The sequence below is a fragment of the Oratosquilla oratoria genome, chromosome 39, assembly GCF_046742065.1.
Source record: "Oratosquilla oratoria isolate Oo_2021 chromosome 39, ASM4674206v1, whole genome shotgun sequence".
Taxonomy (NCBI): Eukaryota; Metazoa; Arthropoda; class Malacostraca; order Stomatopoda; family Squillidae; genus Oratosquilla; species Oratosquilla oratoria.
This window is the reverse complement of record NC_134815.1, coordinates 15,423,983-15,441,197: the sequence shown is the minus strand read 5'-3', so window position 1 is coordinate 15,441,197 and position 17,215 is coordinate 15,423,983. Positions and strand designations below refer to the sequence as shown.

At 40.7% G+C, this 17,215-nt stretch overlaps 1 protein-coding gene across 1 annotated transcript; it reads right to left on the bottom strand.

Annotated features, from left to right (window-relative positions):
* Positions 1–6,713: 6,713 nt before the first annotated feature.
* RpL23 (ribosomal protein L23) lies at positions 6,714–13,403 on the bottom strand. Its single transcript, XM_076176561.1, has 5 exons — positions 13,333–13,403; positions 12,024–12,107; positions 11,786–11,914; positions 10,526–10,639; positions 6,714–6,826 (listed from the first exon to the last, which is right to left on the bottom strand). Exons 1-5 carry the CDS (start codon positions 13,343–13,345, stop codon positions 6,744–6,746), a joined length of 423 nt encoding a protein of 140 aa, XP_076032676.1. The 5' UTR covers positions 13,346–13,403; the 3' UTR covers positions 6,714–6,743.
* Between the last annotated feature and the right edge of the window lie 3,812 nt (positions 13,404–17,215).

Sequence of the window (17,215 nt, the reverse complement as noted above, 5' to 3'; positions counted from 1 at the left end):
ACAATCCACATGAACCAGATTCACTGAATACACATCAGTCTAAGAAGACTACACACAAAGGAAAATTCATAACTATAATACACTACAGTATAGCCATTTCCAACAAAAAAGAAAGCAATCACTAACAGACACAACTGAAATAATTACAATCCAAAGATAAAGTTACTTGCAACATCACAAACATATCCATAGCACCCACCACATCAACCCCCAGATCTACATTCCAGAACTTTAACCTCTCAATTTGCTAACAAATCAAATACTGGTGGGTGACTCGAGTTCATAGATGCCACTTACATTCAGTTTAGCTATAGATATTAATTTTCAGAAACCACCCAACCAGGTTTTACATTACAACCAACTTCCTCTGATATAACAGTGCTCATCCTCCATCCAGACACAAACAATTTGGGAAACTATGCTTGACCTCCCCTTAGATTGCTTTCCACTAAAGATCAGCATATAAGTGTGTATACCAAAAGGCTTCTTCCCCTTCCTTATGAGGAAGGTAGCTGGCCAAAGCATGTACCAAACCCCACCCATCCATCCATCACCCATTTGTCTTTTATCTTGGCTCCTTGTGGTTGAAGGGCCATCCCTGAAACCCTCTACTGTTTGATTGATTTATGAAATTTTTGGCTTGAAGGCCTCTACTGTTTGGGCCAGAAGCAAGACACAGCAAGAGCCTATGCTGGTTTACCCCCACTTTATGACAACCCTCCTTCCTTGCCCCCTCATGTGTAACTAGAGAAGAAAAAAACCCAAGCTGCATCATTTCATCATCAGTCCAGAACCATAACCTGTTCACACCCATCTCTTGCCTTCTCCCTTCCCAGTTCAACAGACATTCCCTTTTTACCCCATCCACCTATTTCATTCTTGGTCTTCCCAACTGTACTCCATCCTTTTTGCTAGTCATTTTTCCCTAATTCTTTCCAAATGCCCAAACCATCCCAGTAGTCTTTGATCAACCCCCTTTCCATCCTTACTCTTCTCAACTCGTTTCACATTATCGATCTTCATAACCCCACCATACTCTCAAACACATGTAAAATTCTCCTTTCTGCTTCCTTTAAATTGTGTCTTCCAATATAGTGTCATAAGCACAATCACCCCCATCATAATCTTTGCCTCCATCCCCAGATTTTTATCTCTTGTGACACTTTTCATTCCCCGTAAGGGAGAAATCCCTTTGGGCTGCATCAAAATATCGTTCACATATAAGCACCCCCTACCCCTCCATTCCTGGCATAATAGTATCATCCATACACATTCTCCACTCATCCCAATCTCCTGCATTCTCCCTTGTTCAGTAGATATTCCCCTCTTGCTCAGTGCCTCCTTCACCCTATCCATCTTATCCTCGGTCATCCCCTCAAGTTCACTCCCTTTACACCTCTTTTGCTAATCTTTCATCACTTCTTTCCATGTGTCCAAGCCATTCCAATAATTTTTCATTACCTCTATCCACTCCTGCTCTTCTCATTTCTCACTCTATCCAACTAGTAACCTCTACCATACTTCTTACATTTGTTGTTGTTGTTGTCGTTCCCTAGACTGTCTGTCCGAGCAGTCCCGTCTCCCCAAGGAAGGCCACAGCCGAGACTGGGTTTTCCCACAAATCCTTTATAGAGTGTATGTTGTGTTGTTTGCGTGCATGATTGTGTATAATGCAGTCTTCCATTATGTGTTGTATGGTATGGGGTGAAGTGTTACATCCTGGGCAGCTGTTCACAACACGGTCGTCCAGCCTCCTCTGGTAGCTTAGAAGTGCTGGGTGGTGACCGCATCGCAGTCTGGCCAAGTGGACTCTGTCCTTACGTGGGAGAGAGGATTCAGAAGGGTGGATATCAGGGGGTCTGGCATGCAGCGTGGTCCTGGAGCTGCAACGTCTACGTCGTGGGACCACCCCCCAACCCCAAGAGTTGGGGGCCAAACAGCAGCAACTACCCCTGGCCATCAGCTCTACGCAGATGGCACCGATCCCCAAGGAGGAGCTACGCCTACCTGGGGGAGTACCACTACCATACTTCTTACATTTAAACGTATCTCTGCCTCTCTTAGATTCCAAGTCTGCTCCATACAATGCAGTCAGCACAATCACCCCTTTAAACAATCTCTTCGGCATCCATTCCCAATTGCCTATTTCTCATAACACTTTAATCCCCAAAGGCATTTACTTCTTTCAATCTACAATTTACTTCCACCTCTACTCCACCCATTCCTGCCACATGTGACCCCAAATCCCTAAAGCTATCCACTTCCTCCAGCCCCTCATTTTAGACTTCCAACTCACTGCCACCCTCTACACTTGTACATCTCATCACTTTACTTTTACCCAAACTGTCACCAACTCCCTTAACCCCTTCGTTACCGACCCGTCAACCTTACGTAAACAAACGTTTCAAACTGTCCCACGAATGGCTGGAGCCTTATGTTTGTAATCACAGAAGCTTAGCACCACGTGGGTAGAAATAACCCAGAAACCGAGGCCTTGAGAGCCCTCAATACACACAGCTTGTAACTGTGACACGTGCGTGTCACGGGGAGCACACTCGGTTCCTGGCGGGTGCACTCGGCTGTAACAAAACACACATCCAGTACTCAAGGGGTTTAATCCTTCTTCTGATCATGCCATAAGTGTAGCACCGTTAGCAAACAACTGGCTCACCTTCCACTTTTCTTTAACTACCTCCAGTTCCCTGCCCCTTACCTCAACCCCATCCATGTACACATTGAACAGCCATGAGGGCATGACATCATTGATGCAGTCCCACCTTTACCTCAAACCACTTGCTCTTTCAATTTCCCATTTATAGCACAGGCTCTATTACTCTTGTCAGAACCCTGGACTGCCCAAAACAGCTTTCCCCTAATTCTATGTATCTGCAAAACCTCCCACAGTGCTTTCTTGTTTACCATCTAAGCCTTTTCCAAATCAATAAAAACCCAAAAAACAATCCTTACTTTCCCCTAAAGTTCTCACACATCTGCCTATCCCCAAAATTCTGATCCATGCAACCCCTACCTTTCCTAAACCCACACTGATCCTCTCAGTTAAAACACTCATGTTGGCCTTCCCAACTACACAACAAATTGATACCTCTGAAACTACTACCCACATGTCCCCTTTTCCCTTGTAAAGTGGAACTATACAGGCATTCCTCCAGTCCACAGGCCCTACTATGGACACACATTAACCCTTAACAGGTAAAGTGGGGTCAGACAGACCCCACACTTTTTATTTTTTTTATTTTAATATACTAATATATTACATACAGATATGTACTCCCATATACCTTCTTGATCAGTGGAGTAGTTTAATGGGGTGATAGGGTCATTCCTGAATCTTGCTCTATATAAGCTTTATAGAGCTTTTGAGCCCGTCTGACCCCACTTTACCTGAGGTGTGAGTACCGTGGGGTCAGTCAGACCCCACTTTACCTGAGGTGTGAATAGCGTGGGGTTTGTCAGACCCCACTTTACCTGAGGTTTGTTCATGTCATATAAATGTTTTATCATTTATACTTATGGGTAAATAATAATTTTCTTTTTTATCAACAGAAAAACATACATCCGAGTTTGATTCTATTTATTTATTTAATTTATTCCATTTTCCCTCTTTTGATCACATTAATTTTTATCACAATGTTTAATTTCTGTTCTGGTAATGTGAGTTTCTTTTCATATCATGGTCACACTATACACATATCATAAAGCATGACATTCCGCCACATTTTATTTGATTGATTTATCCTTCCCTCTTTTGTTCAAATTTAATTTGTATCACATATGAATGCTTAATATTTTCTGTTCTGTTAATATGTTTCTTCTCACAACAAGATCACACTATTCTCACATCATAAAATGTGACATCTCGCGACATTTTAGGGCACCTCAGTCACTCTATTCCCACACATACAGCTGTAATTTATTTCATTCTTCCCCTCTTTTAGTTCAAATTTAATTTGTATCACATATAAATGTTTGATATTTTCTGTTCTGTTGATATGTTTCTTCTCACACTATTCTCATATCATAAGATGTGACATCTTGCCACATTTTAGGACACCTCAGCCACTCTATTCCCACACATGCATCTGGTTCTCATCTATCCCCCTTGTACAAGATCTTTTGAAAAATTATGGGCTCACATATGTAGGCACACTGAGGGACAAGAAGCCACAAGTACCAGCTCTGATGACAGACAAGACGGTCATCAGAAAAGGGTGCACGGCTTTCCTCTTTGACACAACCATGGCACTTGTGTCACATTTACCTGACAAGAAGAAAAAAATTGTGCAGTTGATCTCCTCAATGCACCAACAACCTGTTATGGATGACTGTGGGAAGCCAGAAATCATCTTGTATTATAACAACACAAAAGGAGGGGTTGACGCGTTTGATCAAATGTGTGCCCGATATACGTGCAGCCAAAAAACCAAACGGTGGCCTTTGTGCATAATGTACGGACTGGTCAACGCCGCCGGTGTCAACTCCTATATCACCTGCAATGAAATGAGGAAACGTGATGGACAGGCGGAACTTTCATCACGCCGGAAGTATCTGATTGAGCTGGCAGAAGAGATGATACGGCCATGGGCAGAGGAGAGGATGAACTTCAAGGGGATGCACAAAAGTACTTTGATGACCATCAGAACGGTCTTTGGCTTGAACATGCCCCATCAGCAAGCGGATACCTCTTCTATGAGAAAGCGATGTGCCTTGTGTGACCGGAAGTCTGACAGGAAGACCAAGAACTACTGCCTACACTGCAAAAGACCAGTGTGTCAGGACCATTCAACCCCCATCTGCGATGACTGCAATTAGATTCTTCAGTATCACAAATTCCACTTTCAGTATATCCAATAAAATATGTTCTTCATTATCCCTAGCATTATGTATGAATTGCTTGACTCATGTCCTCTCAAGAAAACTCAAAACCCTCCGAGACCACAAACTTCCGTCAACGAAGGATGGGGTTTTGCTGAGTCAGGGTAGGAGTGCTTAGAGCCATAAAAACTTATAAATAATAAACTTAGATACCATTAAAAACTTATAGATTGTTTGCTGGACCTAGTATCAACCTTCCCTGAAAATTTCATTAAAACCAGTCCATAATTTTTGCGTAAAATTGGTCAAAGTCAAAATAATCACCTCGTTTTTCTTCTTTAGATTTCATGGTTTATGAAAACATTTATTATTCATTTGTTGTAGCTCTGCTTTTCCTTAAAGATAGTTGGGACATTGGTCTCTACAAAATGATGATGACCAACCGCTTCATCTTTCATGCTTTCAGTCAAGCACCCTCTGAAGTCAACAATATCTTATTTTTCATAATTTTTTTTTTTAATTTTCATTAAAATATGTCCAACAATTATAGTCACTTTTAAGCATGTAAATGGAAGAATATAAGTTGAAGTACATATGTTTTGATTTCTATGTCAATAAATGCAGAAGTATTTTTTTTTTTTTGTGTTTGGGGTCTGTCAGACCCCGCTTTACCTGAATCGTTTGCCAAAAAGACCTTTACCTGTTAAGGGTTAAACCTCACTAGCCAGTCCACATTACTGTACCTTCTTTCTTCACTGCATGTAACCCATCGAGCCGATTTTATTTTAAGTCCTATCCTGTCTCCCACTGACAAAACAGACGTCCTGTAGTAGCAGAGCTGTTTTGCCAGTGAGAGCAGACAAGTATAACTGGAGCACATAAAATGAACAAATAAATGAATGTAGCTAGCTAGGCCATGCCTGGCTAGCCATAGTCCATGTACTGAGAGCCTGTTATTTTCCCCATGCTTACGGCTTGTTCCAGATGGAACTTAAGTCATGGTACACTAATCTCCGAGAATGAATAGGAAGATCTGGGGGAATGGGGAGTTGTTGAAGCCTAGGAATGGGAGGATTGAGAGTAATTATTTATGTGCAGGACATTTCTTCACCTCCAATGTACAAATGCAAAAGGGGAAAAAATAAGGTGAGGGGGCATTTGTCCACTGATGACAGCATGAAGCACAGTACAGTAAGACTTGTTTAATCTTAATTCACACCAGAGAACTTTCAGTTCTATCTCAACATTTCTCGCATACCAATCCAGTATGATAGAAATATCATGCTGTAATTTCATACCTTTTGTGTACTTGGCTTTTAAAAATGAAAAGTCATGGACATCTCTCACATTTAGAAATATTGAATGCATCATGGCTATAATATACAAGGTATAAAAGCCAAGCATAAATTCACATAATCTTATATAAAGAATGAAATTACAGCAACTACAATAACTTAATCAGTTTCTTGTAATCAAAATATTTCAGGACATGGAACCAATGTGTGTAGTTGTGTTACACATTATGGCATCTATTGGACAGCACAGCCAACAAGCTTCCTGCTGATCCTTAGTTCCATAGAAACGGCCATCAAAGTTAGTCTCTGTTGCCACTTTGGGATCCCCTCCCCTAAGAGATTCAATGGCCACAAAACCTTGTTTTACAGCAGGGCAGACCCGACTTGTTATTATTCAAACTTTACCATTTTAAACTACTTCAATGTGTCCCAGTTGCTACCTAACAGCATTGAACTAGTAATATTGGTCTGCTTTCAGGAAAACTTGGAAGAAAGATAACCCCTGCTATGCTCAAGCTACTGTGAGGTGGGTAACTATTTATGGCTATTAATGTCAGGGTATTTTTCAGGTTAAGAATGATACACTTTATTTTTCTTCACTTTATTTTAAAGATTTTAAGCAATGGAGCCAGCATTGGAGGCAATTCTGGGCCAGAGATCAGCACATTCCTTTGCAACTGGACCAGTGATTGCAGACCCTGAAATAAAAGTTCTCTATTATCCTTCCATCTAAATGTTAAAAAACTGTAATTATTGCCAGCTTTAAAGGAGATACCAGCAAACATAATTTCCTACAAATCAAATCTGAACATAAAAAAATCATCCCCTTGTTTCCACCTCATCCACTTCACTTCTGTCAATCACTACAAACATTCAATGAATACTAAGTGACAGAAGACACCACAACACTAAAGTGGACTTGACAGTATCCCCTTCAACAGAAAAACACTACCAGGCCACATAACTGAAACTATTAAAAAACAAACATATACAAACAAGGGCTTTTTACCCTCGCAAGGGAAGTAGCTAAAGTCAAAAAGCATAATCCCACTCCCACCCTATCCAAACCCATTCACCACCCCCTCCCTCTCGAGTTCATCCCTGCCATCACCTTGGGTCAGAAGCAATGCAGTAAGACACAGCACATCCACATCAAGGCTGCTTCATTTAACTGGCGACCCCCTCTCCATCCCTTCATGCAGTAACATTGAAGATGGGGAGCCCTTTGGGCTACATCAAAATATAATTCACATAATCACCTAACTCCTCGAACTCTTGCATACATCAAAGCATCTCCCATACAGATTCTCCACTCATCCCTATCTTCTGCCTCTTTCCTTTCTCAAGACATCCCCCCCTTGCTCAATGCCCTTCTACCCCATTCATCTATCTTGTCCTCAGTCATCCCCTGTTCCCTCCATCCACAAGTAAAGAAAATTACATATATAAAAAAATATTAACCACTTCCATATGGCGACGCCTACATAGGCGGCATGAGGAGCAAGTGGGTACTCGATGTTGCCGACGTCCCCATCTTGATTATATTTATTGTAGTCGTGCCTACGTAATTTTCATTCTCTCTCAACTGGCTTCATCAGTTTTCTATGGTTATTAAAATACACGGGTAATAGAGAACGAACGATTGAGCACCGACTTTATTTTTTATAATGCGATTATTATGATGCAACACCGCACGTCGGGCAGCTAATGCTGCCAGACATGCGATGTGCCCCGTAGTGAAGAGGTTAACCCCTTCCATACGGTGCCGCACATGTAGGCGTCATGAGGAGCAAGTGGATTCGCGACTGCCATATCGGCGTCTTGATTATATTTATTGTAGTCGCCCCTGTGTTTTTACATTCTCCCAAATGCGCCCTGAATCCCATTCTCTGTGGTTTTCAAAATTCGCGGGTGAAAGAGAGAACGATCGATATAAGCCGTGACTATATTTTATGATGCGAGTATTATTACGACACGTCATACGGCTGGCATTGGCTGCTGCCCGCGAGATTTAAGTCCCGTACTGAAGTGGTTAATATGCAACACACCATATCAGCCCCAGGGGATATTCCAACATCAACTCACAACCCATACTAGCAGGCAACAAGAACACATTAACCAATTTAGCTACATACAAACAGCAAAACAAAGCAGAAACTAGAACTACTCCACAACCTAATCATACTAAATTCATACAACTACCACACCAGACCTTCTATCCAACATGCTCATCCTCCAAACACCTCATGACCTTAACTTCCCAGTAAGATTACCAAAACAAGGAAAATAAAAATTTACGAGAAAACAATTGCCAACATTACACAGGAGACCTTTACCATACATACACACACACACATATATACATACAAATTAATCATAACAACATGCTATGAGGCTACCAAGCTGTGCGAGAATGCCCCATTAGTCCAGAGAGAATGCAAGCTGAGCAGTAGCTCAATGGTGTAAAAGTAACTTCCATCTAGATCAAGATCATCACAAGTCAGCACATCTGCTCTGCCCTCCTATTCTTCGGATTAGGCCTATCCATCCTACCACTTATTTCCAATTATCTCTATTTTATTTCAAATTTTCAGCCCTTCCTATTAATCAGTATAGAAATAAACCCAGGCACACATGCATCTGTATACAAATACAATATCCTGATATATATCAAAAGCAACACATTCCACTACCATCTGTCTCCTCCTTTTGGCTCTTTATGGATGATTGGTTATCCCAATCTCCTGCCCACACCCAGTACCCAGGTCCGAAGGAATGCAGCATGACAATTTAATACAAAACATGCAATCAAACAAAAGTGGCTTCACTTGCATAAACATTCACATAGCTTTAATCCAACAAAACCAACACCACAACCTATTTTCACTCATTACACAACAGTAAGGGAAGATGATACATAACAAGGGGGACTACAATTCACATTTAGATATCCTTCTCAAAAAGAAAACTTGTATATACATTTACATACCTGCCTAATCATCATCTCTAAAGTATCCCTGAAGACCTCCCAATTCACTAAAACCACAAAATGAGCTGAATGTACATACATACATATACCAAGGCTTTTTCCCCCTTACAAGGGAGGTAGCCAAAAAGGGAAAGGCATAAAAACACTCCCACCCCATTTCATCCCTACATACATTCCACACCCCTCCCACCCTCCTTCTCATCTGAGCTGACCCTCTCAAGTGAGCTGAATGTACCTTACCCGATCTGGATCAACACAGCAGACCAAAGAACAAAATACTTAACTCCCCCAATGTCAACCAATACAACAACCACCCCACTAGGTAATCTCCACAACATAAAAATCTTCCCTTTCTATGTGCTCACCACCCCTGAAAACTGAAAAACATTAATGACCTCCCTTCAGACCACTTCCCAATATAGGTTACCAGAGAGAAAATACATTTTGCATACAAAGTACAATTAATCTACCTAACAAGGGCTTCACACTTATAGGGGAGCTAGCCAGACAAGATATTCACCCACTCACACATTCTACTTCCATCAACCACCTTTGTTGCCCTCTCATCTTAGATCCTCATGGATGAAATGTCACCACTATCTCCTGTCAACTGCTCTCTTCACCTAATTTCTCACTCTATCCAAACCTTGTAATACCTACAACTTCTGTTTTGGATGAATTACCCAGAAAACATTACAGAACTGTACTTATTAACATTTAGTGGTATTACATCATTAAAGACAGTCATGTCATACCAATGTCACTTTTGAAGTCGAGATAAATTTGAGTGTTTAACCCCTTCCATACGGTGCCGCACACGTAGGCGTCATGGACTTAGATCTCGGTGGCAGCAGCCAATGCCAGCCGTACGACGTGTCGTAATAATACTTGCATCATAAAATATAGTCACCGCTTATATCGATCGTTCTCTCTTCACCCGTGAATTTTGATAACCATAGAAAATGCGATTACAAAATAATTAGAAAGAATGTCATTATGGAGGGGCGACTACAATAAATATAATCAAGACGCCGATATGGCAGCCTCGCGAATACACTCGCTCCCCATGACGCCTACGTGTGCGGCACCGTATGGAAGGGGTTAAGGTCTCTGTTAATGTAGTTCAGACTTACAACTTGCTGCCATCCTCTCCCCTTGGTGAGTTGGAAGCATATCTTAAAGGAAACAAGCTGGAGGAAATGGATACATTACTGCACTAAAGGCACTTTTCTTCCTTGTACATTTTAAAAAATCCAGCTGCTCCTCTCATCTTAGCACCTTGGAAGTAGTCCCCTGTCCACCACCACCACTACCCTACTTGGGTCAAAAGGAAAGCAAAACAAAGACAGAGTTGCCGAGCCACTCATGGTAAGAACTGTGCACTACAGTACTTTTTTGCATCACTTACCTTTCATTTCTCCTTTGTTGTTCACTATGACTCCAGCATTGTCCTCAAAGTATATGAAGCAACCATCCTTCCTTCGGTATGGTTTCCTTTGTCTTATAACAACTGCAGGATGTACTGGAAAAGACAAATTGAAAGATCTTTAATGATTAAAATTTTACCTCGAGCTTATAACATGAAAAACAAACAGCCCCACAATGGTCCTTGGGCCAACCAATCTTTCTGGGAAGAAACTTCGGGCTGTTGTACTATTGTTGGACAATATATAATTGAACAATATATAATTGGACAAAGGTGATAGCAGGAAAGCAGTTCCCACTATCAGCTTTTCATGTGTGAAAAGGTGCAAGAAATACAGTTGAAGTTGAGTGGGGGTATAGGAAAAGGAATCCCCTCCCTCTTTTCTTGGCTTTTGGACAGTCATCCTTGCACCTTGTACAATGCCCTGGGTTAAAGCAATGCAGCTTCCTCTAATTGGTGACCCCCCCCCCCATCTCCTCATGCAGAAAAAAAGTAATATGGGGAGAAATCCTCTCAAACTGCCTTAATTTTTATTCAGACATAACCACCTAACCCCGCCCCCCATCCTGAACCCACTCTCTTCCATACACAACCATTCTCCACTCACCCCCATCTTGTCTTCTCCCTTCCTCGACACACATCTCCCCTTATCTCAACACCTTTTAACCACATCCATCCATCTCATCCTAGGTTGTTCCCCTGAGTTCAGTCCATCCACTGCTGCCTTCCACACTTTTTACACTAATCTTTCTTCATTTTCTCGATGAGTCCAAACAATCTTAATACTTTCATCAACCCCAACTCCTTCTTCACTCCTGCTCTCTTCCTCACCACCTTGTTTCCTACTCTATCCAACCTCTCCTACCATAATTCTCAGGGCATTTCATGTTCTACCCCACTATCTCTTCTTAGTATCCATTCCTAAATGTCCTTTTCTCATTACTCTTTAATTCCCAAAGGCATTAACTTGCTTCTCTTCATCTACATTCTACCTCCACTCCTTTCCTACCATATGTGACAGTAAAATGTGGATAAATAGAAGCGGATAAAAGCCTTGGGGAATTAAAGTGTAATGTGAAATAGACTTTGGAAATGGATGCCAAGGAGATTGTATGCTCAACACAGAACCCAAGGACAATTGGCTTTAATGGACCACTAGCCCCCCTTTTTTTAGTTTGTAGTTTAAGGGATCTTCTGTACTTGGATGCCATTCTCCAGTATACAAAACTATAAAATTCTTACCCTTTTTTCGGAGTTCAGGTTTTCCTTTTTTAACAGTGGCAGCTACTACATCTGCTACACCAGCTGCAGGCAGACGGTTCAGACGTCCCTTAATACCCTGCACTGCAATGATGTACAGATTCTTGGCACCTGAAACACAAGAAATATCAATATAGTGGTAAAACATGCATTCCTAATCACTGTTCACCATTTTTAAGTCATAAAAGGAATGTAAAACATATTTTTACAAACTTCTCACCAGTGTTATCTGCACAGCTCATTACAGCCCCCACTGGGAGACCCAGGGAAATGCGGAACTTTCCGCCAGAGGTTCCTCCACGTCCTGTAAAATTTTTAATATTTCTTAGTACTCATTTTCAATAGTAAATCTTAAGAAATGCACACCTATGCAATATGATAATAGAAAAATATATTAAATTTGTATAATGAAGACGTTGATACATTTTGTTGTTTTTTTAAGAGGTGCAATACAGCATTAGAAAATTAAATATCAATGTTGTAAATTATAATACATCAATGTATTACGAGTTTTCTTGGTAGAAATCAAGAACAAAATTATGCTAAAAGCTAGATTAAAATAATCAGTCACACACACAATTTAATTCTGCGACATTAAAATTAATCAAAAAACTTTACATTTACAATTTAGCATTTAACGTGTATAAAAGCCATATTTTCATCGAACGCAAATTACAGCAATAGCTTTAACTCTCTTCAGCATGTCGCTAAATGGTGGAAATACCATGTCATTAGTAAATATATGGAAATAATTCCAATTACTCTAATAGACTCATGTGTACATGGATATTTAACATGAAATCTATGTCCAATAGCTCCTAACCTGATATATCCTAACCATAGAAAAAAATAGGTCTTCGAAATGCAAAAACATAATAGAAACAAATTTACATAATACCAGAATAATACTTGATTTTGGTTAACTTTAAACTCATAAATTTCCCACCAAAACACAACATGTAGCTGACAACCTCAAAGTACCATTTCAAACAAGTTACCTGTAAATATTCCAGTATACTGGAAATACATTAGACATTAGTTACATTTTGGTCACAATTAGTTACATTACCTGGCGTGTTTACCAATTTACTTACCACCACGAAGCCTTTCAATTTTATGACTTATCCGCAAACAATTCTAGCAAACGTGTGGTTCGGTCATAAGGTGTAATCAAGATTCAATGTATAACTGCAAGTTGCTAGTTACCATATGCTACTTGAGGGGTCTGGTTGCCCTTATGTCCGCGTGCTTAATACAGATAACCGAGTAATTCGTGATATAAGTTAACTAAACTTTAAGTATCTTCCTTCCAGTAAATATGGTCCTACCAAATCCATAACTCCGACCTCCAACACCAAAACATACAAATCTAATAAACCACTTTTCTCATGGTTACTTATCATAGTTCAACATCTTTACATAATGCGCAATGGAACTGCCACTAAATAACTATTTATGAAACAAAAAACCAATTGAACACTTAAGATGATCAAGATATTACTAGATATTAAATAGCATTACTCACGCACCTCTCTTCGACATGGCTGACGATGAATGAAGGCAAGTGCTATGTTTTGATCAGCAAATGTTGATACTGAAACTATCGTGTATAGAAGAAAACTATCTTCTAAGACCAGTGAATTTGAATTAATTCAAGTGGACATTTATTTTGTGTTAAAGTGTAGATTTTACATAGTGCATTGTATTAACTACATGACCAGCATATTCCAAATATGGACATACTAACCATTTACAGGGTGAAAACAAAGGTCCACAAAGGAAATAAACTTATACATGTTTTTTGTGTTATCATCGGCAATTGTAATTGTTATTTCTAACTTTGTGTTCTTTTCATTGTCTGCACTTCATGTATATTGATTCATTGCCAAATAAACTTATTATTATTATGGCAGGCTGGCAGCCACAAAATCGTGAACATAAACGAATTTTCAAGAGGAATTACGCACAACCTCGCACCCTATCCCTTGAGCGGCCCATACACGATCAATTATATTGCGCAATTTCATTGTCAATACTCTGAATTGACAATGAAATTGCGCAATATAATTGATCGTGTATGGGCCGCTTTAGTCCTACCATCAGTAGTACATAGAGTGGAACTTGATATATAAAAACTGCAAATGTGGGGAAATAGCGTGTATAGAGAAATACCATATGCCCATCATACCTACTTCCACATATAAGAGGCGATATAGGAATGTAATTATCAAAAGAGCAATACATACATATACCAAGGCTTTTTCCCCTTTACCAGGGAGGTAGCCACAAAGGACAAGGCATAAAATCATTCCCACCCATTCCATCCCTGAATACACTCCACACCCCTCCACCCTCCCTCCCATCTTAGCACCTCCTAGATGACGGGTCATCCCTGCACCCTGTCCACTGCCCTGGGTCAGAAGCAGTGTCGCAAGACACAGCACATCCACAGCAAGGCCGCTTCATTAAATCGGCGACCCCCCCTCTCCGTCCCCCCATATAAAGGAGAGGACGGGGAGAAATCCCTTCGGGCTGCGTCAAAATTTTTGCTCACACACACTACCTCACCCCCCATTCCCCCGTCCATTCCACCTCATGCATCACAACATTTTCCATATACAACCATTCTCCATTCACCCCTGTCTTCTGTCCTCTCCCGTCCTTCCTCAACAGACATTCTCCTCTTCCCCAAAGCCCCCTTCACCCCATCCATCCATCTCATCCTAGGACGTCCCCTCATGTTCACTCCCTCCACATCTGCCTTCCATACCTCCTTTACTAGTCTTTCTTCACTCATTCTTTCCATGTGTCCAAACCATCCTAATACTCTTTCATCCACCCTATCTCCCAGCTCCTTTTTCACCCCTGTTCTCCTCCTCACCTCCTCATTTCTCACTCTATCAAGCCTAGTAACCCCCATCATACTTCTCAGACACCTCATCTCAAACACATTCAAATTCCTTCTCTCTTCCTCTCTTATGGTCCATGTTTCTGTTCCATACAGTGCTGTTGGCACAATCACTCCTTCATACAGTCTCCTCTTAGCATCCATTCCCAAATTTCTATTCCTCATTACACTTTTTAAACCACCAAGGCATTTACTCGCTTCTCTCAATCTACATTCTACCTCCACCTTCACTCCAACTTTTCCTGCCACATTTGCACCCAAATACATAAAACTATCCACTTCCTCCAGTTGCTCTCCCTTAATGCTCACTTCCGGATTACTGCCACTTTCACCCCTTGTACATCTCATCACCTTACTTTTACCCACATTTATCTTCAGCTTTCTTCTATCACACACTCTCCCAAACTCTGTCACCAACTTCCTCAATCCCTCCTCCGATCCTGCCACAAGCTCAGTGTCGTCCGCAAACAACAGCTGGCTCACCTCCCACTTTTCTCCATTTTCCTTAACCATCTCCAATCCCTTGCCCACTACCCTTGCATTCACCTCTCGCATCACCCCCAATAATAGGAAGAATTATGTACGGTCATCACGAAAATATAGAATGATTTCGCCTAGCTAACAGGGTTGTAGAATTACTGAAAAACAATCTATGGATGAGAAAAACTATCAATTACTTGAAACAAAAACATAAATTTCAATAAAACAAGAGAACTGAACAAGAAACAGCTTAAAATGTAACCACTATGAAAATTAAATATGTCTAATTGTACCAGAATAGGTTTCTAGTACTTATTAAAGTCAATATCTTTCGTTTTTTATTCATGGTATTTTTAAATAGGCCTATCTGCCGAAATATTAGTTTGCTTCTGCAATTTTCGCAAAACCTACCTGCTGCGCTATTGCTTCGCAGTGATGTCCAAGATTGTTTATTATTCATACATCGTGGTTGTGTTGCGTGACGCAGGCTACCTAATTTTAAATATAGACTAATGCGTCCAGAAAATTACTGATGAATAGGGTCAGCCCCCATAGAAGAAGAGTAAAGCCCGCGGGAAGATTTGTTCTGTGTGGAACTGTAGTAAAGACGGAGTCTGTGTATATTTTCCAAAGCCGTGCATGGGAGCCAGGCATGAAAAGTGGATACGCCTTGTGAAACACAATCGAGCCAATTGTACTTATCATACAGCCTCATAATCTGTTTTGTGCACACAATTTCCCCGAGGAATCAATTGCGAATCTATCAGGAATCCGCCTGCTACGAGAGAAAATTCCGTATCTTTACTAGCTCCATGGAAATTGATACCAGACGCTGTGCTCCTGAATGGAAATAAGCCCTTTATCATTCCTTGCATATTATTATGTTCTTACCTGTAACTCAATCTACATTCTTTACATTGTTTCATTTGTATTAGCATTGGCTTGAATTGCTTATATTTTTTACCATCAGTTATGGGAAGAAAAAATAAAAGTATATACATTTGATAACGTGCCTAAGGTATTTATAGTTTCGAATTTTTCATACTTTTAACTTTATGTAAATTACACATTAAATCATACAGATGCATTGCGTCGCCTGCATGGGTATGTGGGAGGAGTTTCATCTTTTAGGTCTGGCGATATGGCACCTCGCACACTTACTCGTATCTGTATCTTGCCGAATATGCTTCCATCTAGCTCCTTGTTAGTTTTGATCGTGCTTGCAAGGAATTAAAATGAAAAAGTTAATGTAGTTGATAAGAGGAAATAGAAATAAAGGAGTGAAATTGATATGATAATAGGTCAGAGTCGGCAATATAGTACAAAACAAGAAGTAATTGCTTACCACTACGGAAAAGAATAAACCACCAGGAGGAAAAGAGAATATGCAAACTGCAAGGAAGTAGTAGAACAAAAGAATAAAATTAGAGTTAAATAGAAATAACATGTCGCCTGTCAAAAAAATCATATTTTACCCTACTATTTGTCACACATCCTCCCATACGTAGGTGCATAGTATATGCTGCGGCATTCCATTTACAGAAACAGTGCTCTTTGAATTCATGTTTGTCAAACACCCCTCGCTCACTGCGAGGTACATTTGCTAGTGTATGGTGTTGTAGTAGTTTTAGTTCGGAACAACGGCAGGACAAATGAAAATCAACACAAAATATCTAATCTCTTTCTTTTGGTAATTAGCCACAAGGTGCGACACTAGAAGTGTCACATGAGAAATATATGTGAAGCTCGGACTAAGGCCACAGCTTAGTGGAGCTTATGGTTGTAGCTGGACGTGGAGCCTAACGTCAGCGAGGCGGTAGCAGATGATGACGGCGAGGCTCGATGGGACAGCTAGAAGACTGGACGAGGAGATGTAGTTTGTGCGCTGGTCAGTCTGGTCGGTATTGTTCTGCCCAAGATCTAAGAATATAAGGTCTAACCACTTCCGACCGAATTTCGAGGGAGTTGGCGCAGCGGGCCCGTGAACGTCACCTGGCTGTTCAAAGTGGGGTTAGCGGGTCCTA